This window comes from Chenopodium album, chromosome 17, assembly GCF_948465745.1.
Source record: "Chenopodium album chromosome 17, dcCheAlbu1.1, whole genome shotgun sequence".
Classification (NCBI taxonomy): domain Eukaryota; kingdom Viridiplantae; phylum Streptophyta; class Magnoliopsida; order Caryophyllales; family Amaranthaceae; genus Chenopodium; species Chenopodium album.
Genome location: NC_137850.1, coordinates 6919914 through 6943788, shown reverse-complemented (window position 1 = coordinate 6943788; position 23875 = coordinate 6919914). Strand labels below are relative to the sequence as shown.

Below are 23875 nucleotides of genomic sequence, written 5' to 3'. Positions count from 1 at the left end.
AACCTCTGCCCCTTTCTTCTCCACGATTTCTCTTTTTCTGCCGGATAGGCTTTATCATTGGATTTACTGCTAACTTGTGGACGGCCAGACTTGGATCTATGCCCGGCATCTCATGAACTTCAAATGAAAAAATATCTTTGAATTCTCTTAGTAGCTTTATCAGGTCGTCTCCTAGCAGGTCCACAGCCATAGTGCCCACCTTGACCGTTCGATCAGGTTAGTCCGGATCAAGCACTATATCCGTATGATCGCCAGCCGGCTCTGGACTTAACTCTTCTGGCCGGCCGACGACCATTAGCTGCTTTGCCTGCTCTTTCTTGATGCGCTTTTGGCCAACATGCTGTGTTTGGAGTAACCCTTCTTTTGAATTTGACTCGGACGACCGTGGTCGTCCTCTAGCTATTGGCTTCACAGCTAGTTGATTACATTCCTTAGCCATTTTTTGGCTACCATGAATGGTACCAATTTTACCGTCCTTCCTCTCAAACTTCATCAGCATTAAGTGAGCATTAAGTGAGGTACGATTACTGCCTTGGCTACTGTTAAAGACGGACGACCGATAATGACATTGTAGCCTGTAAGCTTTTTGACCACCAGGAAGCGGACGACCATGTCCCTTCCTTCTCCCTTCTTCCCAAATTGGACGAGTAAATCAATCTGTCCAACCGGGTGAGTGATACTCCCACCAAATCCAACAAGCGGATGGGAGATATCCTAGAGGGCATCTTCTAGAAACTTCAAATTTTTCAGACATCCTAGGATGATTATGTCGGACGAGCTGCCAGTATCAACTAGCACCCGGACGACCTTCAGGTTAGCTGCCTTCATGATGAACACCATAGGGTCATTGTGAGGGGCTCTTATCTCGCCTCGATCTGCTTCGCAGACCGTCACTTCTGGGAAGGGCTCATCGTGCATCACATTCCCCAATTTCCAAGCGTCCTGCTTGATTCCCTTCATGGTAGGGCCGCCTGCGATGAAGCCGCCTGATATGACGGCCACAAAACCAGAGTCAGTGCTATTCCATCATCTTCCTTGTCATTTTACTTTTTCTTCTCGGATTTGTTGTCTGTCCGAGTGTACGTGAATTTTAACTTTAAGACGTACAAATTCAACATGCCCTTTTCAGCCAGTTTATCTAGCAACCTTTTCAAATTGATGCATTCATTCGAGTCATGCCCCACGTCCTTGTGGTAATGAAAATATTTGTTTTTGTTGCGATACTAGGTCGAGCCTCTCAGTGGTTGGGGCTTCTCGAACTCAAATTTATCTTTGATTTCCATCAGGATTGAGTAACAATCCTTGTTGAACTCCTACTGAGGTTCGTACGTCTTGGCCTTTTTTTACTGTCTGCTGGCAGTCGGCCACCTAGACTTCCTTTCGCTTGTTTCCTTCTTTTTTCTTCTCGGCCGAGTCTTGCTAAGAAGGTTGCTTCTTCTCAGCCCCTGGGCCGGTTGTTCCGCTTTTGTAAGCGAACAAAAATCAGATGCTTTGATATAAGCTTCGACCTCCCGCAGCACGCCTGCGTATGTCCGAACTTTTTTCCTGACTAAATAAAACTTGAAACCATTATGCCTTAACCCCCAGAGAAATTCCGAATAGGCCATTTCATCCGGCAGGTTATGAATTTGGGCTTTCTCTTGATTGAACCTCCGAACGTACGAACGTAACCCTTTATTCTTCCCTTGGACGATCGTTGCCAAGTTCAGGCTGGTCTTCCTTGGGGGAATATTGTATGAGAAGTTTCCAACAAACAATAAACGGCCGGCAACTATTGAACCAGTCCTGCGTCACGCCCTTAAGGGTGGCCGGGAAGCACCTGCACCATGTGGCATCGTCCACACTTTGCAAATACATCAAATTTTTGTACGAAGTGACGTGCTCTTCCGGGTAGCCCGTACCATCATAGGCACCCACAAGTACACTTTTACCTTTGCTGGTTGAGGAGAGTTTAGAATTTCCTGAGAAAACGAAGGCGGCTTGTCACCGAGATTTCACAAGCGCATTTGCCAATTAATGGGCTGAGTTTGTGCGGCCGGTCCGGCCAGGTACATGGCCTGGTCGAACGGCTGGCCATAATGCCCGTACTGCCTGAAGACAGGGGGGGTTAGGCGGCATGATTGCATTGAAATTTTGGGGGGTCTGATATTGAAACGGTTGAACAACTGGAATAAGAGTTTAAATATGATGAGCTTGACTTTTGCTGGTCCTGACCGAGTTGGTATGTTTGGAAAGAGAGGGGTTTGAGAATTCATTCGGCATTGTGGGAGTAGAGGCAGTGTCTGAGTAGGCTGCTCGTTCCCGTTGCTTGTGCCGGATGTATTCCCTTGCGTCTTTCCAGCTCCGAGACGACTCAGGCTCTTCCCTTTGAGGTTGTCTAGTATGCCCCCCAGCCGACTGTGTTTCTCAAGAAACCTGGACATGTTCGTCCGTGGCACCCTGAGAGATCTTCCAGGCCGTCTGAAAGGGGTGTGTAGACACCTAAAAATGTCTCCCCAAAACCAAACTCGGTGATGAACAACCTTTCACCGCCATTATTGCTCGCTTTGAGTATTTAATCTTGGAGTGCTTAAATCCATATTCAATCCCAATACATTTTAAAAATCAACCCAATTCCTATCCCATTTCCTTAAACCATAACTTATTTTCCTCTTGTCGTGCCTTTAAACCCAAAATAATTCATTTCGTGTCCCTTAAAATCATTCATTTCGTGTCCTTTTTAAAAAAAACGTTTAGACTAGTTTATTTTGGTCCATAATCTGGGTCCAATGATTGAATAGTTGGATGAGGTATGAAAAGATGTTTCCAACGATATATTATAAGCCCAAATCCGAGTTATATATAACGAATAAGTTATTGCTAAAATACTAATTATTTATGGCTAGACTCTAGTCTAGGCATCTATTCCTACACTCCCTCCCTAAACGATGTGCTTAACAACCTCCCTAATATACCCACTTTTTGCAACTGCACAATAACAGTACTGTTTTACCCCCCCCCCTATATATACAAAAAAAAATAATCAAACCACCATTGATCTTGTTTCACTTTCTCTCTCCTCACCCATTTTCTACCTTTTCTCTCTCTACACCCATTTTCTGCATTTTCTAATCCGAAAATTTCTACAAATTTGTGACAAATTATCCAAAAAAATTGTCAATTGCTACAGAATTCAACAAATGAAGGTCGAAATTCAATGGAGTAAGCATATTTAATTCGAAAAAGAGTATAAACCCTAATTTTAATAATTTATTGTTGTAATTGTGTTACAGGAACATCATCGAAGCATAAAACATGAAAAAAGAGTATGAACCATTGCATTTTACTAATTTTTGTTTAAAAACTAGTAATCTGAACAAGTACGAACAAGTACAATTTGGTTTTTGAGTATGAAGTATTTCATTTTTTTATTGCAGTATGAAGGAAATAGTTTCTGAGAAGAACATCAAAAAATCTGGAGAATAGTAAGCACATTAATTAAATTAGTTCGTAGTGGTATTTTTTTTAATGAATGTTCATTTCCATTTTGATAAATGTTCATTTATATATTTGTATACAATCATTCACATGTTAATAGATAATTAATACAAATGTTTAGTTATATATTACTACATAGTCATTGTATTAATGTTAGTTCTTTTTCATAGTTTGGGGTGGAAAATTATTTTGATGAATGTTCATTTGTATTTCATATTCATTGATTGATATCTTTCACAGGCATTTTTAAACTAATGCATGTTCATTTATATATTAATAGATGGTCATTGTAATATTCAATTATCTAATTATGTTTATTCATGTATTAATAGTTGTTCATTTCCATATTAATGGATGCTCATTTCTACACTATTATATGTTCATTTATATATTAATATATGTTCATTCCTTATCGATCATTTCAATTGTTCTACTATTCATATTCATATGAAAATTGGTTCATTTCAACACTTATTCTTGCTCAAATCTAACTAAAAAATCATTTGTTTTTGTCTATTAGTTAAACAAAGAATCGTGGATATAGTGAGTTACACCACACAATAGCAAGGAAAAAAAAGGAAGACGACAAAAATAAGGAAATCAAGAAGGCATGGATTCGCGCAACATGAACCAATAACACGAGCTTGTATTTTTCGATTTTGGATCGAGAATTCATTGTGTATAATAATATGTGTGGAATTGCGTTGTATATTTTAATATCCAATATTTTAATTTTTGGTGATATACAATTTCTATTTGATTTTAATAAGAAGGAAATAAATTTGTTTTTCCCATAGTACGTACTATTACAAATCACATCCTTCAAAAGCAAACATTTAAATAGTATATATATATATATTTATAATGTTCATATTTTTTGACAACTTATATAATAATGTTCATATTAGGAAAACAACATGTTCATAAACAAAAAAACTTAATATTCATAACAACTTGAATTTGTGGTTGAGTATTTACAATTGTCGACTTTGAACCATCATTCAATAACTATATTAGAATACTTGACACTACATGTTCATAACACACACCTGAACAATCAATAGAAAACTTTAAGCTAAACATTCAGTTCTTGTATCAAGTCTCTCATAAGACCTATTAGAACAAATATATCCTTTCATAGAGAATGAGTCATCCCTTTGCCTCTTAATCCTCCTAACTTTGATTCTAAAACTTTTCATAAAAGCATACTCATTATACATTTCATAAGCATCATCTTCAGAAGGAAATTGTTTCCTCCAAAAATCAAACTGACTTGCTTCTTCAAATAACAGCATCCTCCTTTCCCACTGTAATAATTAAACATATAACAAATGAACACATACAATAGCAATGACGGTCCATTACAATAATGCATTTGATCAATTACAGTTAAATTACCAAAATGTAAAAATATAAATGATCATCTATAGTTACATGACTGAATATTATTTATGAAACTACAAAACAGTGAAATCATTAAAAGTCACACATACAACTTGTAATTCCATAAACACAATATATATATATATATATATATATATATATATATATATATATATATATATATATATATATATATATATATATATATATATATATATATATATATATATAACATTTATAATTGCATAATTGAACATTATTACAACAATAACAAATTTTAAAATATGTTCACTAGTTAAAATATATATGAGCGTCTTTAATAGAATGAAAATCATTGAAATTCACGTGTACACCATATATATTCAAATACAACTACAATAAACCTATAGTTTACTACAGAAAACATACATTAAACATAAATGAACATTTACTATTACACAAGTGATCATTTTTTTAACTAAGCTTATTTTTATACGACACACCAAACTGATAAAAATAATCGGTTAGCAAAATGATAAGAAGTATAGATGTTCATATAAGACGCACAAAACTGGAAATTAAAGGTAACAATCAAATAATAAGATTATAATCAAAATTAAAAAATAAAAACAATAACACAAATAAGAATCAAATTAGAAGAATAATACAACCAAAAACTATGAATCAACTAATATCAACAATAACAATACTAAAACCAGAGCATTATCAAAATTAAAATCAATACAACAAAACTATGAAATCAAAATATTATAATCGTGCAATTACAATCGAAAAACATAGCATTATCAAAATCGATTGATAGATTATCATTTAAAATACGTATTACTCACATTGATATGATGCTTAAACGAATCAAGTAATCCAACTCCAACAGGGAAAATTGACTCACAATCATCAAATGCAATTGAGCTTTGAGATGTCCATGGAAGAAGATAGAGAAAAATGAAAAACAATTAGAAAAAAAAGGAGAGAGAAAATGAAATCAGTGAAAAATAGGAGAGAGAAAATTAAAAATTAGATCCTATAAAATGTATATATGGTTTTCTAGAATGGAAAGTAAAAAATAAAAAAAAATAATAATAAAAAAAGCATGCTGAAGATGACATATAAAACGACGTAGTTAGAAGGGGTGTAGGGGAAGCTGCCTGCCCTAGAGTGCAGTGAAAATTTTGTACTAAAATACTAAATTGAGCCCAAACCGAACCTAAGCCCACCTTACCTACGACCCAACGATCATGTGGAGGTTCCAAAGAATTTAATCCCATTCCTAAACCAATTAGGATTAATTAGAAGTTTCTATAAGTTTCTAAAAGATCGTAATTATCATTTTTGAAAAGATAAGTTTAAAGATTTTGAAATTGAATGAAGCTCCTCTTTTTGAAAAACCTAATTCTACCCGAATTGAAAGATAGTAAGATATGATTTTCGTGCCTCATAGTTTTTATCTAAATCTTAGATGGTTGGATAGACCTTGAAATTATCTTTTCAATGATATATTATAATATTAATACCGAGCTATAACGAAAAGGAAATAAAAGAAATACGAAACTCTATCCAGAACTGACACTTTCCCACTATTTCGGACATATATTTTATTCTACAAACTATTTTAATCTTATTTTAATTGGGTTAGAAAGTATACTTCAATAGCTTCCAATGACATATTATTTATCTTATTCCGATTTTAAATCAAAAGATATGATAAAAACAAAAACCGCAAAAACTGTTGCCTACCGCAAGAGTTTTATTCTGATTCAAATTTGGATTTTATCTTAATTCTTCGACCCTTCTTTTTTCTTTATAAATAGAAGTCATATTATCCCTTTTTCAATCATCAACAAGCTTGATCTCAAAATTATTCTTGATACGTCTATTTTATGTAGTGATTTACCACCGTCCCTTGGTCATAATTGGTAGTGCTTTTGGCTCTTTAGAGCCACTTTTGTTACTAATTTGTGTTTTCTAGTGTTTTCGTAGTTTTGGTTAAGTTTTGTAGGGAATTTCACACTTGGAGCATTTTCCCGGAATTATTTGGAGCAACTACGAGCATTAGAAGAGCACGACCATCCTTCGTAGCCCAAGGCCGGTTGGAGTCATCGGACTGGTGATTAAGGGCTCGACTCATGAGAAGACGAGGCATTGGACCAAGTGATTGAAGCCCCAAGGAGGATATTTGGTTTGGGCCAAGTTTTGAGCCCAAGCAAGAAGTCCAAGTCGCCCAAAGAGTCATGGCCCGGTCAGCCACCTCGCCCGGAGGTGCGCCCGACCGGGCAGGGCGGAAGAACAAGAATAGCAGCATCCCTCGCCCGAGCTCGAGTCCGACCGAGCGCGAGAGAAGCGCCCATGAAGAAAAAGGCGGGCCCGATCGGGCGGTGCCTCGCCCGATCGGGCGCGTGTTTCTAGAAGAGTTTAAGCGTCGGATTTACTTCGTTTAAGCTTAAGATTTGTTAGCTTAGTATAAATACACTTTTGTTAAGCGAGTTTAGTACTCTCTCTTTTACTTCTTTTGACTCCTTCTTACTCTCTTTCTCTCTCTAACTTTTCTCTCTCTCCTCTTAATTAAACCCTTAGATTTCTCTCTCTCTTGTTTCTCTCTAAACTCTTGGTTTATGCAATTTCATACTTCCTTCTTTTGGTATTATCTCTTCTCTCCTTTATTACTTATTTTCTTTACTTTGATCTTAATCATGTCTCCTTTAATTGCTAGTTTAGATTTAATTATGTGTGAGTAGTTTAATTCTAGGGTTTTGGGGGATCCATAATTAATATGAAGGGATAATTTGTTATTATTGATTATTGATATTGCATGATAATTTCTTATTGAATTGTTTTAACGCTTTACAACCAGATTATGAATCGAGCAGATGTGATTTGCTTGTACTAGTATAGCAATATTGAATTGATGAATCGAGCAGATGTTAATTTGATATTAAGGCTATTTTCAATAGGAACTTAAATCTAGTAAATTGTGAGAGCCTGTTAGATCTATATTGATTAATAAATTGTGAGAGCCTGTTAATCATGTTATATGTGCAATGTTAATTATTGATTGTTTTGTTTTATCTCGAAATATTAATTATTGGTGAACCTGTAACCCTAGCCCTTTTATTAATTGATTTCTCCCTAATCTTAATCTCCGTAGTATAATTCCTTTTAATAACAACAATTTTGGTTACTTGATAGCTTAGATTATAATAAATAAGTAGGAATAGAAAGACTTGTTTCCCTGTGGATTCGACCCTACTTCCCTATCTACATTAGTTAGAGGACTTAGGTAATACTTTTGATTAGATGATACGACTTTAGCCTGTCAATTTTCTTCTCCTCTTTAGCCTAAACACTAGCATCGCTATTCTTCCATAATACTTCCCCTAAGCACTCCAAGGAGTCCATACTTGACCCGAGGTTCTGTCCTTAAACCAAGGCGTGAAAGCAATTTAACGGAGCGTGCGAAATGTGAGTAATTAATTAATTTAATTACTTACTTTATTTTAATATTGCTAGTATCATGATTAGGTTTAATTATTTGATTTGATTAACAATTTATTGTTGAATTGCTTCTAATGTTGATGTTGATTCTATTATATTTTTTTATGATCATTTTATTACATGTTTAAAGGGAATATGTAATTGAAAATCACGACTATAAGATAATTTGGACGACCGGTTTAGGTTCCTTTTGAATCTTGTTATTTAATCGAAGTGATCACAATATTTTAGAATTATATGTTGCATTAATATTCAACCAATTCAGCATAATAGTTTGGAGCGAATTGAATATTTTGTTTGTACGCCTTTGAGATCGCAGGAATCACTTTTCACCATAAGAATCGAGTAGAGGCCAATACGGGCGAATGTGACTCCATGACTCACTTCGTACCATCATCCCCGATCCTCCTTTCGTGGTTCCGAACCATATGGAGTTAGTAATCTCATGGATTATGAATGGGGTGTAACCTTCACGGGTCAATCGTTGTTGTCTACCGTTGTCCCTTTATTCGTGGTTGCCTTTTATGATCCGTGAACGGTTTACAAGTTCCTTAAAAAATTGTTGGAGGCTCCCTACTTTATTTGTCCCTAATCGTATACGTCAATTCCCACTTCCTATAAGTGCCAAGCATATTCAGACATGCTTAACGTAGGCGCACTTCGAATGACGCCTACAGGGTGTTTCCAGCATCTTCGACATCGGTCGCCTTACTCTGGGTCTTCTTTTGAGTGCCCTCTCCTCCTCTCTTGGGCGGCTGCCTAGAGGAAGAAGGCATCTTACCCTCAGGCTCCCTTCGGAGCTTGCTCAAGGCGAGCTTAAGTGAACCAGCAGTCACTAAAGGATCCTCGGCCTCATGAAATGAGGCGGTTAGAGGATCACTAGAATTGATTGTTGCAACTATATCCTCTACATGTCCGTCCTCACCAGGACCAGGACCCGTGTTCGGTGTCTAACCATCTATTGCCATAACGGACGAGTATCCCCACATATGGCGCCAAATGTTTCGGGTGCGTTTGTGATTTCCCATGGGACACTGGTCACGTTGCTCTGGCAAACGGCCCAGACACCTGCAAAACACGAATATTCCGGTGACGGAATATTCGCCTCCAACGATTAAGTTAGTAACCTGAAATCGGAAAAGCTAGAGAGAGAAAGTAGAGAGAAGTTGGAGTTGTTTTTAATGCTCTATTGAATGTCATGTCATAATCCACCCCTCCCATCATAAATGATTGGGGTATTTATAGGGGTGGGGATCTGAGATTTTTAGGGTTAGTACCCTAGAATGACGTTTTCTGATTGGCGACATAATCAGGCATAGACACGTGTCCTTGGGGGGCGCCGTTTTGCGGCTTTCTCGGGATTTGGGCCTCCTGATGTAAGGAGGCCCCTTTTTCTCTCTTTTTTAGGTGCTCTTAGTAGGGTTTGCATACGTGGTATCTTCCTATAGTAACACGTGTCGCCCCGAGATTGGGCCACATGTCACTAGGGGGGATTGGCCCACGTTTTGGGATAATTTTGCCCCAAACAAGGGGTGTAGCGTATTACGTGTCATTCAACAACTAAGTATATTAAAACATGTTGATCAACTGACAATAACACTTAAAAAAGATGAAGGAAGTATTAAAGTAAATTACACATGATTAAGGTCATGTTCTCTTCAACTTAAAATAAAATACATATCCAGTAAAGGTAATTTTAGTTTATTAAAAATAAGTTCATTTCAGTAATATTTATTTCAGTTCAGTAGAAATTATTTCAATTCAACAAAAATAATTTCAATTTAGTAAAATCTAATTCTAATTCTGCGAAAATACGGGTTTTTCACCATATACTCCTGAGTTATTCATTTATTCACTATATACCCATGGAAATTTTCAAATTCACCATATACCCCATGGAAATTTTCAAATTCACCATATACCCCCGATTTTAACAAAAACGTTGCCAAATGCTCAAATAACTAGCGGACGTCAACTTCATTAGGCATTAAGGGGTAATTGTGTCACGTGGCATCACGTGGTTGGTTCCTAGATTTTTAAATTTATTAAATTAATTATTAAAAATTATAAATATAAAAAATTGCCCAAACCTAGCCACCATTCCTACCCACCACCCCCAAGCCCAGCGTCCCTTGGTCGGCGGTCAAAGCCCCCCCTACTTGGCGTCAGTTGCGCCTCTCCCTCCCTTTATCCCCTTCCGTTGAAACCTCCCCTTAAGCCACCATCTCGATTTTTCTCTCTCCCTTGGCTAGTGCCCAACCCCCCTCCCATCTCTGACGCCGACCCTAACCTAGCCTACCCACTTCCCCTGCGATCGGCGTTGCACGTCGTCCCCTCCTCCTTTTCCCTTAAACCACCTCGAAACCCTAAAACTAAAATCTAGGGTTTCGATTTTGGGGTTTAAGAATTTTCGGGAGGGAGTGGTGGATATGGTAGGGGGATTGGGCGCTAGCGTGAGGGTAGGGATGTGTTTTTTGAGTTTGGGGGGGGTGGTTTAGGGTGGTGGTTCTGTGAAGGGTGGGGGGACGACGACGACATGGGATAAGGAGATGGAGGGGCGATGCCAACAGGGTGAGGGGAGGGGGCTGGGCGAAAATTGTCAAAATGAATTTTTGTATTAATTTCAATTTGAAATGGATTTGAAAAATAAAAATAAAATTTTTAGATTTTTTTATTTTTTAATTTTTTTTGTTTGATTAAAATAATAATAATAATAATAATAATAATAATAATTATAATAATAATAATAAATATTAACCAATTAGAATGAGTCACGTGGCATAATTAACCTTAACGACTAACAGAGTTGATGACTGTTAGTCACTTGAGCATTTGAACAATTTTTTATATGATCAATTTAAAAATTTTCATGTCTATATGGTGAATAAACAAATCTATCTATCTATCTATTAATATTACTAAAACAGAAGATGCAGACGTCACTACTACCCACATGTCGCTCTCTCAATAAAAATTTTACCGCCTAAATGCAATGATGATGTCAAATTTTTTTATTTTTTTTATTTTTTATAGAGCTATCATATTTAACATTTTTGAAATTTTAAATATTAGAAGTTTCAGCATTACAACTAACATCTATCAATTTATCGTAGGAAATTAAAACAATTTTAAATAGCATACTAATAAATGACCATATACTATATCATAATTTTGATGAAAATACAAAAATTTAAAATTACAAATTATGCGTAACTCTTATTTATATTCATGTATAGTAGAGATTTATTTTTAAAATATACAAATTAAAAATAGGCTTTATATAAATCGTGAATCGCACGGGTGCTAACCTAGGTATTTCTAATGAAAAAGTTATCAAAGACTCTCAACAGTTCTGGAAGTAGTGGAAAGTTCTCGAACACCTCTCTCTATCTTTGTTTCTCTCTCACTTGAATTAAAGCCCTAACCTACACAAACCCTCACTCACCCTATCAGTTTTTAGCCTTTGCTCCTTATCCTCACTTCACTACCCCATTTCATTCACCATCTTCTCTCTTTCTCTCTCCTCTTCTCTTCGATAATCTGCTCTGCTTTCTATAAACAATGGCTTCTGCTAATGCTATCTCAACCACTTCCATTCTTTCCACACCCGGAAAGGTATTCATCTTTTTCTATCTCCTCATTTTTACTCTTTCTTTGATTAACAATTGGGTATTATTGTATTGTTTTTGTGTCATTGATTAATTTCCATGTTTATGTTTTTAGATTGGGTTTTGAAGTTTTTTTTTTATATTTGGGAATTGGATTAGTCTTTTGTTAGTTTGTTTTCTTAGTCTTTCATTTTCAGCAAACTTGTGGGGTTTTATGTTATGCTAATTTAGCTTTGAAGCTGTATAGATTAATTAATAATGCTTGAAATTGTTAATATTATGTGGGTTTTTCTGGCTAGAATTTTGGTGTAATTACAGCTATCTGAATGTGATTGGATTGAATTTTTGAATTGATGAATTGGGTTGCTTATTCTGTTAATGATTCGTGGGTTTTAGTTGTTTTGCTGCCACTGTTTAGATTTGCGTATTCGTTACTTTCCATATTAGTAATTGATTGTGAATTTGACATGTTTTCGATTTTCGAATGTGATAAGAAAACATTTCCTGGGTTATGCATAAGTTTGAAGGATAAGGAATAATGAATTTTTTGTTTGTGTTGTTCTCTCTTAGTGGAAAGCTATATTTGCCTTAATGTGTTTGTTATATGACCTGTACCATGGATTTAGGGAAGCTTGAGGAAAGCAATTCCTCAGCGGGCGCAGAAGGTGCATTACAAACCATCAAGCAGGCGGCTTGTCGTGAGAGCTTCTGCGAAGCAAATTGCCTTTGACCAAGATTCCAGGGCAGCCCTTCAGGCTGGCATTGATAAACTTGCTGATGCTGTTGGACTTACCCTTGGTCCAAGAGGTATCTTATAATCCCGGAAGACAAAAATGTGTAAATTTGACATATGTTTGCCTAGGAAAAGTAGTACCACCGTTACTTGCTTGGAATTTTCAATTAAACACTGATAACTTTATACGAAGTATTAATTAAGCATGTTTATCATGTGTAACTCCTGACACTATATGTTGATGCTTTCTTTTTACTGGATTTTTCTGGCTGAGTTGCTGTTTTTAATGCTGTATAATGGCATATGATTGAATTTCTTTTTGCAGGGAGAAATGTTGTTTTGGATGAATTCGGTAACCCAAGGGTAGTTAATGATGGAGTTACTATTGCTCGAGCTATTGAGCTGGCTGATCCTATGGAGAATGCTGGTGCTGCCTTGATTAGGGAGGTATGGATTTTCCATGTATAAGTGTATGACTGTTGTTTCATTTAAGGAGCGCTACGCTTGTCTTGGAGGATAAGAATTTAGAGTTTTAAACTTTGTTGTCACGGTTAATAGTTTCTATATGTGATATGATAGCGTTGGTGATATAGGTTGCTAGTAAAACAAATGACTCAGCTGGTGATGGAACTACAACTGCTTCAGTTCTTGCACGCGAGTTTATCAGACAAGGTCTGCTCAGTGTTACCTCAGGTGCTAACCCTGTGTCTTTGAAAAGAGGAATTGATAAAACTATCCAAGGATTAATAGAGGAACTTGAAAAGAGAGCCAGGCCAGTCAATGGCCGTGAGGATATCAAAGGTACTACTTTTTTTCTGATTACTGCTAGATTGGTGTTGAGTTATTATGAAGTGTAAAAGCATTTTTATGGTATTTGATCATGCATTTGTTTTCAGCTATTGCCACTATTTCTGCTGGAAATGATGAATTGATCGGAACCATGATTGCTGACGCTATTGACAAAGTTGGCCCAGATGGTGTTTTATCCATTGAGTCGTCATCTTCCTTTGAGACAACTGTCGAAGTGGAAGAAGGAATGGAGGTTTGTGGCTTGTATACTAGCAATTAATGTGCTTGTAATGTGAGTTTGTACTAAATGGTCCTCATATAATGTGGGTTGTTCCTTGTATTGCAGATTGATAGAGGGTATATATCTCCACAATTTGTTACCAATCCTGAAAAATCAATTGTTGAATTTGAAAATGCTAGAGTCTTGATAACTGACCAGAAGATATCTGCAATTAAAGATATTATCCCATTATTGGAAAAGACCACTCAAATGAGAGCACCTTTGCTTATTATTGCTGAGGATATTACTGGAGAAGCATTGGCCACTCTAGTTGTAAACAAGCTTCGGGGTATTATCAATGTTGCTGCCATCAAGGCACCAGGATTTGGAGAGAGGAGAAAGGCTATGCTTCAAGATATTGCTATCTTGACAGGTATTGGATTGTTTTCTGTGCATTATACTGTGGAAAATGTGTGATTTTGCAATTGTAAATGGTAAGCTCAAAGGCAAAAAATGAAGTTTTGAGCCATTTGATGAATCAATCAAATAACCAACTATATTGATAACTATATCTTCTAGAAGTAGTTTGATTTTTGCGGGTTTAGGGTTTTGTTCACACTTTTTTTTAAATGTGGTTGTATCATGATTGCTGATATTTTATCGTTGGTTCTTTGGGATTGATTCATATATATGACCTCTGTTTCTTAATATTTGTAACAAAGGGGTATTATTTGTGACAGAAAAAAACTCCTTGTTGCAAATAATAAGAAACAGAGATGGTACTTCCGAGTTCATGATCAAATATTTGATTTTAGAGGTCCTATTGACAGAATTATTCTAGATAATTCTTGCCTTTTGAAGTATGTAACTACTTCCATTGCTTGTCTAGCTATAGTCATGTGGGTAATAATGTGTAACTTCTGTAATTCAGGTGCGGAGTTCATGGCTAGTGATTTGGGATTGGCAGTTGAGAGTACATCTGTTGAGCAGCTTGGATTGGCAAGGAAGGTGACAATAACCAAGGATTCCACCACCCTCATTGCTGATGCTGCATCTAAAGATGAACTTCAGGCTAGGATAGCACAGCTTAAGAAAGAATTGTTTGAGACTGATTCTGTTTATGATTCTGAGAAGCTTGCGGAGAGAATTGCAAAACTGTCTGGAGGTGTTGCTGTTATAAAAGTTGGTGCAGCCACAGAAACTGAGCTTGAAGACCGTAAGTTGCGAATTGAGGATGCAAAGAATGCAACTTTTGCTGCTATAGAGGAAGGCATTGTTCCTGGTGGCGGTGCTGCTCTTGTTCATCTTTCAACATGTGTGCCTTCTATTAAGGAGAGACTGGAGGACCCTGATGAGCGTTTGGGTGCTGACATTGTGCAGAAGGTAAAACCTTTTCTTTTAATATCTGATTCTCTTTAGTCTGCAATCAATTTATAAGATATGGAGTAAACTTTCTGGAACTCTCAGCTATGCCTTAGCACCCTGTCAATATATGCTTTTTGCAAGTTTGTATGACAGGAAAATATTTAGGCCTTGTTCTTTTTACGTTGGAAAATTAGTGAAGTTGTAGTAATATGAGTTTATACAAAAGATAACTTTAGATAAGTTTCATATAGCATTATATAAGAACTAACTTAAGATCAGCAAATTTTTGAAGTAAATAAATTTTGGATTAAAGAACAAAGCTTAAATCTCTCGGTGTATCTGCACATATCTGGGAGTTCCATCTTAGTAGTGCTAAGTAGTCTCTCACATGTCTGTAAAATATTGTCAGGGACTGGGAACTTTCTCATTCCAAAAATGACCCAATTGTTTATTGCTACGACATACTACTATAAAAGATCATTAGAAGCTCTCAATTTGCTTTGTAGATAAGCTACTCTCTCTGTTGCGTTTTCTGTTAAATCTTATGTTTTGGCGAATTGATGCAGGCACTTGTGTCACCAGCATCTCTAATTGCCTACAATGCCGGGGTTGAAGGTGAGGTGGTTGTAGAGAAGGTGATGGCAAGTGAATGGGAGGTTGGTTACAACGCAATGACCGACACATATGAGAACTTAGTAGAGGCTGGTGTAATTGACCCGGCTAAGGTGACAAGATGTGGTTTGCAAAATGCTGCCTCTGTTGCAGGAATGGTATTGACTACTCAGGCTATTGTCGTGGAGAAGCCAAATGCTAAAGCTGCAGCTGCAGCCCAACCCGGAATGACCATATAAGCTAGGGTATGATAGGCTACTAAAGGTAGGACTAATAATCCAGATCTTGTTTTGGTAGTGAAGTGTATCAAAGTTTTGTATTGAGTAAAATTATTGATGGAAAGAGTAAATTGATCGTTGATTTTGAAGTAGTATTGCACGTCGAACCTACACTGTGTTCATTCTTCAGTTACTATAATGGGAAATGATTTTGGCAGTACATAAATCGGTTTTAACTTTTGTTACAATTCTGTTTCTTAACTTTTGATGGAACACACTCCAAATAGCTGAAGTAATTAGACTTTCTGAACTATTGTTTTAAATTTCGTATGAATCGAAAGATACAGATGTTACTCCGTAAATTTATTACCACGAGGGGATCCCACTTCCTATATGTTTTGTTCGTATTTACTTCCTATTTTGTACTCCGTAATTTATAAGCTTTTACTTTACGACAAGTGTCTTGTCTGTTACTACTAATCTACTCTACTGCTCTCTTCGTCCCCAAAACTTTGACCCTTTTGGCCTAATTTTAATCCTAAAATGATCGATTCATTTGTATTAAAATATCCATCAATTTACAATAATATTTGTGTAAAATTAGTTTTTCCATATAAAATTTTGTTTTCTTTTTATGTATTTTTAATACTTTATCTCTCTATTTTTTTTTTTTTACAAATCCAATGTAAATTTATCTTTTCCAATATATTTTTATCTATTTTTATTTAAGTTTCTTAATAACCGCAAAATCAACCTAAAAGGGTCGAAGTTTTGGGGATGGAGGGAGTATATTATTTTTATTTTTTTATTTTAATGTTTCACCTGATTCACACTTTGGGCTAATTCGAATTCCGGAATCAGTTCTAGATAGTTAGGTTTCAGTCCCCTTCCAATTATTGTTGTAAGAAATCGAACATGAATCCTCCTTATTAAGTGTAGTCCCAATCATCACTACACCAACAATAATTGGTTTTTTTAATCATCATCTTTATTGCAAAGCCTCTTAATATGCTACGGAGTATTCGCAACATCTAGAGTATTTTAGACTTTAGATTTTAGATTCTTTTGTTCCCTTTTTGGTCAATTGGTTCACAAGTCGTATATGTTTTTCTTTAATCATAATGTGAATCTTTTATTGCAGTTGTATTTAATGTGCTTTCTTAATTAATCTGTATGTGTTATTTTAGTTTTCTTCACTTTTTGACTCATCTTCTATGGGGTAAAGCGCATATTAAAACGTAATTTTAGGGACATATACTTTTGTTTTAAAGCTTGGTCATATGGCCTTCATGCCTTCTAAGGATAAGGTTTTCGTTAGTTGATACTTCCTTCGTCCCTTAATTAGATGATTACTTCTCTTTATTATATGAGTAATAAATGCTAAAAATATGCATTTAATAAAGGGACGGAGAGAGTATTTAAGTATGATTATCTTATTTCTAATTTCTTTTTTAATCTCATTTGTCTTTTTATATGGTTTTTAATACACACATTTAAACATAAATGTTTCAATTATGCACTATAATAGTATAATTCACTATTAAAATTTGATTTACATGGAATAGAATGATTCCTTTGGCAATTAATATTGGTTTTAACTGATTAAAATGGCAATGATTATAAAAAAAGTTACAGTTAGCATGACCACATTTTTTTAAAAATGGATAAAATGGAATGAGAAAAATTAGTTAAGTGATCCGATAATATGTATTCCGTAATATAATGTATCATTGTCAAGTGGGGAAAGATGGCACTGCATCATAAACGGGGAGTGCCGACCAATCTGGTGTGGTATTAAATGAAGTGCTCCCTCCAATAACCTGAGTTTCAATGACTCATTAATTACTTGCAAACTTAGCAACTTATTTTAAAGCATAACATCTCACCCCATCTTCTTGTGATGTCAACCCTGTCCGTAGTACTAGTACCCATATATCATGCCTTTCATTTAAAATACAGCTATTTGCCAGTCAATGCTATGCTCATCAACTTCATCACCTTTTTTTTATTAAGGGATTGTCTGTTCAACGTATTAGAAGTCCAAGGAGATCAAATCCCGCTCACGGTGTACGTTTTTTTGGCGGTAGATAATACCTGTGACACTTTAACCAGCTAAGATAGTTGACATTTATTGTGCACACGTGGAAAAAAGTTTGGATAGACAGTATATATTTGTAATATCACCATTACATTATAGTACCAAATTTACTTTTGACCTTTTGTGCATTAGTTTATAGATGAATTAGTCCACACCATAGTGTGGTGTATCATTCTTTTTGAAAGTACAATAATTCTTGTACAACTTTCTTGCTAGCTAGATTTTGTAACTAATTAAGCTAATTGCTACATATAATTAATGGTAGATAAGAAGAATAAAGTGTTAATGAGAAGCAATGGATAATGTACAAACAGCTCAATACATGCATGTTTAGTCCTCATCAACGGAGAAATCAGGTTCAGCTGGCTTCTGCAATGCACCAATACTCGAATCCATACTCGAGTGCTTGTTACCGGCCTTCCTTTTACTTGATGCTAATCGCTTAGCATACAAAGAGTACCCTGATCCACTGACATCATAATCTTCACTACTTAGCTGCCCTTGATCATGCTCATATGTCAACATGTCTTCGTGAGCTTTACACTCACTAGCATTATGTCGTCGTTTCTTCTGTCTTCGCCATGCTGCCTGTATAAAGCAGGCAGCCCACAGTCTCCAGTGATGGGAGTAGAATCGAAATTTGTGTCTCAGTTGCTTACTGTGCAGCTTTCTGAACTGTGCAGCCACAAATTTTAAGTCTTCTGCTTTCAGAGCGAAGGCTTCCACCTCTGAGATGGCCTTGACTGTTCGAGTTGATGATGGAAGGATAACACTAGGTCGGGGATCTAGAGCCCATGTTAGGAGCTCCTCACCACAGAAGTCACCTGGTCCAATTTTGCATGAGTTGAAGAAGCCTGTTCGGCCTCCATTCGTTGTGTATGAATCCAAATGGCCTCGGATTATGAAGAGCATCTCGTTCACAGGGTCTCCCTCCCTTACAAGAAATGTGCCTTCCGTGCATAAGGCAGGCTTCAGCCTCTCACATATTGCGTCTAGCATCCTTTCTTCCATTTGATCAAATAATGGGACCTGTACTTAGAAGTGCTTGTCATTCCTTTTCACTGTGATTACTTTCTATTACTGTGTACTATGAATATTGAATAATGTTTGTTGTAAACTTACCCGACGGACTAAATCAAGACAGAGATGACGTTTTATATCCCTACGTAGATCCATGGGAAGGCCTTGAAGAAGAGCTTCCTCGTCGACCCCTCTTGTAGCCACCCATTTGTACTGATCATATCTCCTGACAGACTGCTTCAGCTCTGGGGGTAGCTGCCTGTGATGCATCCATTGCTCTGTATCAGTTCTCCTGATCCTCCACTCTTCCAACCGGACTGTAGTTGATTGCAGATATGTCTGAATTACAGAACATGTAAACATTCACTCTTAAATACTTAGGTACTAAATTCGTTTCTAAATACTAGGCCACTAAAGTCGTAACTCAAATGTATTAAGCTGACATAGTGGCCTATTATGACAGGGTGCTAAGTTGCTAACCTGCATGTTACCAATAAGGAGGGCAAATAAGACCAATCCGAGGGTTGCAGCTATGATCGCGAAAACTATTTCACCAATAGATGTGCTTGTTGAAAGATCCTGCCCAAGGGAACTGCACATAATGATTCGAAACTGATCAGACCATTAACAATTGAGAAGCCAATATGCTATAGAAGCTTAAACAAGCATGTCTATTATTTGGCCTTAACATATTTTGTCCAATGTATTACCTCAAATTTTTCAAACCCCACCAAAGACAGTAGAAATATTTGTTGATGAAAGGTGAAGAGGTAACCCCAGTAGTCACGGCCTCACCATAAATTCCGAAAGTGTAACTGTTTTTATCAGGATCACATACTTTTGTTATATTGCTCATTTTAAACCAACTCTCTCTGCCTGCATCCTGAACTCTCCTACAATCAAAGAATTTGTATAGACAAATCTGAGTCTCGAGGCTGCAAGCGTGCTTCCAGCACGCCTCTTCTCGCTCTATTGACAGAAGATACCAGCAAGCTCCTAAAACCTACAATAATCAGAAAGGTTGTACTGACTCGCTTAATTAACTTGTTAAGTAATTTTACATATATGAAAACAAGACAACAAAATTATCTCATAATCATGATCAGATTTTTGCTCTATATCATTATGTTCTGTCAAATGATTGAAGTTCAGAGAATCCTAGTTAGACAATAGAAAATACAGTAAAATACAATCAGAAGCACCAATTATTATGCAAAGAAAGTGACTTAATATTTAATTGCACCCTACCAAAATTAGATATATTAAAATGAATACAGAAATCTGTCACTATGTCAGACACTTACATGGCTTGCCATTATGAACAGCATGAGATTGTAAGCAGCACCAGCCCAAGCAGTCTCAGTAACCACACCAGTAGCCTTCACAATTTGAGACGATAAAGGAAATATCAAGAACAATCGCGGTAAGTACTGAAAAATCAGGATAAACCGTAACACATTTTTCGTGTTCATCATCATCGATCCACTTAGGTTCGGAATCACTCCCCATATCAACACCTAAACCAAAACATTCACACAAAAAAAAAAAAAAAAAAAAAAAAGAAAACCAATCAATGAAAATTCAAAAACCATGTTTGCTATAAATTTCAATTATATATTTGCTATATTAAGTACTAAAAGTTAATGTTGTCACCCCTTAACAACATGAACACATACTATTTCTAGTATCGATTATATTGTCCAAGCTTTAAAATGTTCGAAAATTATTTACGAAACAAGGAAGTGAACCTGAGGAAGAGGCAGAGCAGCAATGAGCTCAATGAAGAACCAATTCTTAAGATATCCAAGAGCAATCTTCTTAGGATCGACAACAAGCTCACCCCTCCCGAAAACACGAGAAGACGGAGCAATATACGCAGTCCGAAATCTAAAATAAATCTGAACAACATAAAAAACATCAGCCATTGTTCGAATTACAGTAAGAGCAATCTCCAACTTCATCTCAATCTCAATGCACATGATGTCTCCTTTTACAGCAGGCAAGAAGAAAAACAACGGGTCGACGAACAACGAAACCAAACATGCTATAAGAAACACTTTATTCCATCTGTTAATCGTCTTTCCTCTAGGATCATGTATCTTTCTCTTAACCCTTTCGTAATCTTCAGAGAAAACTCTCGAAAGCATCTTGGTTCTCAACGATAACGGCGATGATGGGGATGATGATGATGATGGTATCTTAGTTCCATCAATTGTATACTTCTGCTTTACTTGTACTAAGTTGGTTCTGTTTTCTCTGTTTTCTGGTGCTGCTGCTGATGATGCTGTTGCTGTTTCGACTTCGTCGTGAAACCTTACAGATCTTGATTTGTTATACTCCATTGTTTTTATGTGGTTTAATAGCCAGATGAATAGTGTAAAATGGAAGTCAAAAATGAGTTGTTATATAAACAGAGTTTCCATAAGTAATGGCAAAAGTGAGAGAAACAGGAAAAGAAAAGTGTGAATATGATCAATATTATTTCGTTGTTTTTTTTTCACGGGTTTATTAGTATGACAACTGGAATTGTAGAGGATGATTTAAAGAGGGACACAATTAAAATCATATTTTATTATATACTACTGTATATGTCTATATAACAAATTACTTACTTGCTTTTTATAATACTCACTTCAAAGGTTACATTTGTAGGTTTTTCATGGTTAATAAGAAAAAATCATACAGTAGGAATCAAACATTAAACTAACTTTAAAAATAGAAATACTTATATTGGGATTAGGTAAATATTTTTATAAATAGAATAGTTGCATTGGAATTAGATAAATATTTTGATAAATGGGGATAGTTGGAAGAAAATATAATAATATAAGGAAAATGTGGACAAAAAAAAATTAAGAATAATTGAAACGTAATCATTAAAGAGGAATGAGCAAACGTAACCTTCTTTCAGGAACGAAGTGAATACATCTTGGTTCAGAATATATTGTAATATTGAGAAGACATGTAAAATTAAATAAAAAAATATATTAGAGCACCCACAAAACAGAACATAAACATGTATAGTAAACATATATTAGATGTTTACATTATAATAGCACTGAAGGAGATGTTGGAAATTTTTTTTAAAAAAAACGCGTAATATATGTAAAAATCTTTATACTTGTAAAAATCTTTCTAAAAATATAACTCTTACAATATAAAGAATAGAGAAAATATGATGGTATAATACGACAAAGTAACCTTCTATTGACAATACCGATTGAAAAATAAAAAGTAGAGTTAGCAAGTATACAAAAGCAAGATAATGTGAGTTGAAGACTTTGTTTCAACAAGGGTCATGTGAGAACTGAAAAGAATTGAAGCTCACATAAACTAAAGTTTAATGAAAAGGTTCTTTATTTTTTTCTACCAACTTGGAAATTTTTAGTTCAACGATTTCATGTGTTTGATTCTTGAGTAAGTAAAGTCTAAAGTCAAACAAAAGACTTTAAAAAGTAAACAGTATCTAAGTCTTACTAAGAACAAATGAGTATTATTAATTTATTTGATTAGGGTAAGAAGGATGGTGGGTTCTTATTATATATTTATTTCATACAAATGAAGTACAGTTTTGAGATGGGCATTTGATTTAATGATGAACGTGCGCATTGAATCCACCAAGATGGGTGGATAATTTAGTGTTACGCTAGGAATCATTTCAATGTTTAACAAAGTTGTACAAAGGTTAGCTATTGGTTCAATCAAGTTCATGACATAACCCAATCTATTTAAAATAAGTACTCCATAGTACAAATATTATATTCTATAAATGTTGGATAAAACACGTATGGTTATTGAAATTTTATATGAATGAATTATACATAGCTAATAAAGGACTGCACTTGATAGAGAAGAATGCATGTTCGATCCTCCGCAACAATAACTGAGAGGGGACTGGAACCTAATCACTTAAAACTGATCCCTAAATCCGAATTAGCCTAAAAAATGAAACGATTGGAACACAAATAAAAAAAAACAAGGACAAACCTTGTAAATTAAAGCAGAAGATAGAGGTCACACCTCTAAATCTACATGTGTTGTTTGCATATTGATTGAATATATACAGTTATATAGACATGTATTGTCTACTTAATTGAATTTATGCCGTGATTCATATTTATTAATTTCTAATTGCATTTTTTAAGTATATCCAAAAACACAAACTATTATGTTTGTGAGATTGTCGTAATTCTTGCTTGTTTCACCACTCCAATAATGATTCCACGAAAAAAGGTATGGTTGCTTAATTACTGGGTTTAGGTACTTATTAATTTGGGGGTTTTCAATTGAATAAAGGGTTTAAGGTTTTCACTTTGAAAATTTAATTATCGGTTTAGGGTTTTAAATTTGGGAATTTAATTAATGGTTTAGGGTTTGGGATTAATTTAGGGGTTTTCAATTGCATTGAATTTAGGGTTTAAGGTTTTCAATTTGATTACAGCTAAAAAAAATTAATTAAACCCTAATTCTAATTGATTGATTTCAACAACATAATCAAATTTCCAAATTGATTAAATCTTATATCAATTGAAAAACTCCTAATTTAAGTCGTTCAGAACATGAATTTAGCAGACATACCTTTTTTCGTAACTGCATTGGAGCTTCGAAACAAGAACAATGAATTTTGAAACGCTATTGAAAGAGGAAGGAGGGAAAATGAAGAGAAGACCGTTTGCGGGCCCCACCATGACACCATCTTTCAAAATGGTGAGAAGTTTTATCATTTTCATAAAATGTAGAAGGTAAATTTCAATTTAAAAAAAAAAAATTGTAGGTGCTAATTCCTAAAACAGCAAATTGTAGGTGTTAATTGTTAAAAAAAAAAAAAATCCTTTATTAAGGTTCATAATCTGATCTGCTCCG

At 35.4% G+C, this 23875-nt stretch overlaps 2 protein-coding genes across 2 annotated transcripts; one reads left to right on the top strand and one right to left on the bottom strand.

Moving 5' to 3' along the window:
• Window positions 1-11776: 11776 nt before the first annotated feature.
• Window positions 11777-16120, top strand: LOC145589457 (ruBisCO large subunit-binding protein subunit alpha-like). The gene is made up of 8 exons (XM_081646030.1): window positions 11777-11964; window positions 12584-12764; window positions 13016-13137; window positions 13284-13491; window positions 13587-13732; window positions 13826-14132; window positions 14631-15082; window positions 15631-16120. Exons 1-8 carry the CDS (start codon window positions 11911-11913, stop codon window positions 15913-15915), a joined length of 1755 nt encoding a protein of 584 aa, XP_081502156.1. The 5' UTR covers window positions 11777-11910; the 3' UTR covers window positions 15916-16120.
• A 1944-nt stretch (window positions 16121-18064) lies between these two features.
• On the bottom strand, window positions 18065-22128 carry LOC145587528 (protein CNGC15b-like). Its single transcript, XM_081644266.1, has 6 exons — window positions 20761-22128; window positions 20317-20529; window positions 19723-20015; window positions 19493-19604; window positions 19115-19351; window positions 18065-19021 (listed from the first exon to the last, which is right to left on the bottom strand). Exons 1-6 carry the CDS (start codon window positions 21352-21354, stop codon window positions 18323-18325), a joined length of 2148 nt encoding a protein of 715 aa, XP_081500392.1. The 5' UTR covers window positions 21355-22128; the 3' UTR covers window positions 18065-18322.
• Between the last annotated feature and the right edge of the window lie 1747 nt (window positions 22129-23875).

Excerpts from the sequence above, each read along its gene's own strand:
- LOC145589457 (XM_081646030.1), top strand. The coding sequence starts at position 11,911 with ATGGCTTCTGCTAATGCTATCTCAACCACTTCCATTCTTTCCACACCC. Across the intron at positions 11,965-12,583 it reads TTCTTTCCACACCCGGAAAG|GGAAGCTTGAGGAAAGCAAT; the intron begins GTATTCATCTTT and ends CCATGGATTTAG. Across the intron at positions 13,138-13,283 it reads GTGCTGCCTTGATTAGGGAG|GTTGCTAGTAAAACAAATGA; the intron begins GTATGGATTTTC and ends TTGGTGATATAG.
- LOC145587528 (XM_081644266.1), bottom strand. The coding sequence starts at position 21,354 with ATGGAGTATAACAAATCAAGATCTGTAAGGTTTCACGACGAAGTCGAA. Across the intron at positions 19,605-19,722 it reads TGGGGTTTGAAAAATTTGAG|TTCCCTTGGGCAGGATCTTT; the intron begins GTAATACATTGG and ends CATTATGTGCAG. Across the intron at positions 19,022-19,114 it reads GTCTTGATTTAGTCCGTCGG|GTCCCATTATTTGATCAAAT; the intron begins GTAAGTTTACAA and ends TTCTAAGTACAG.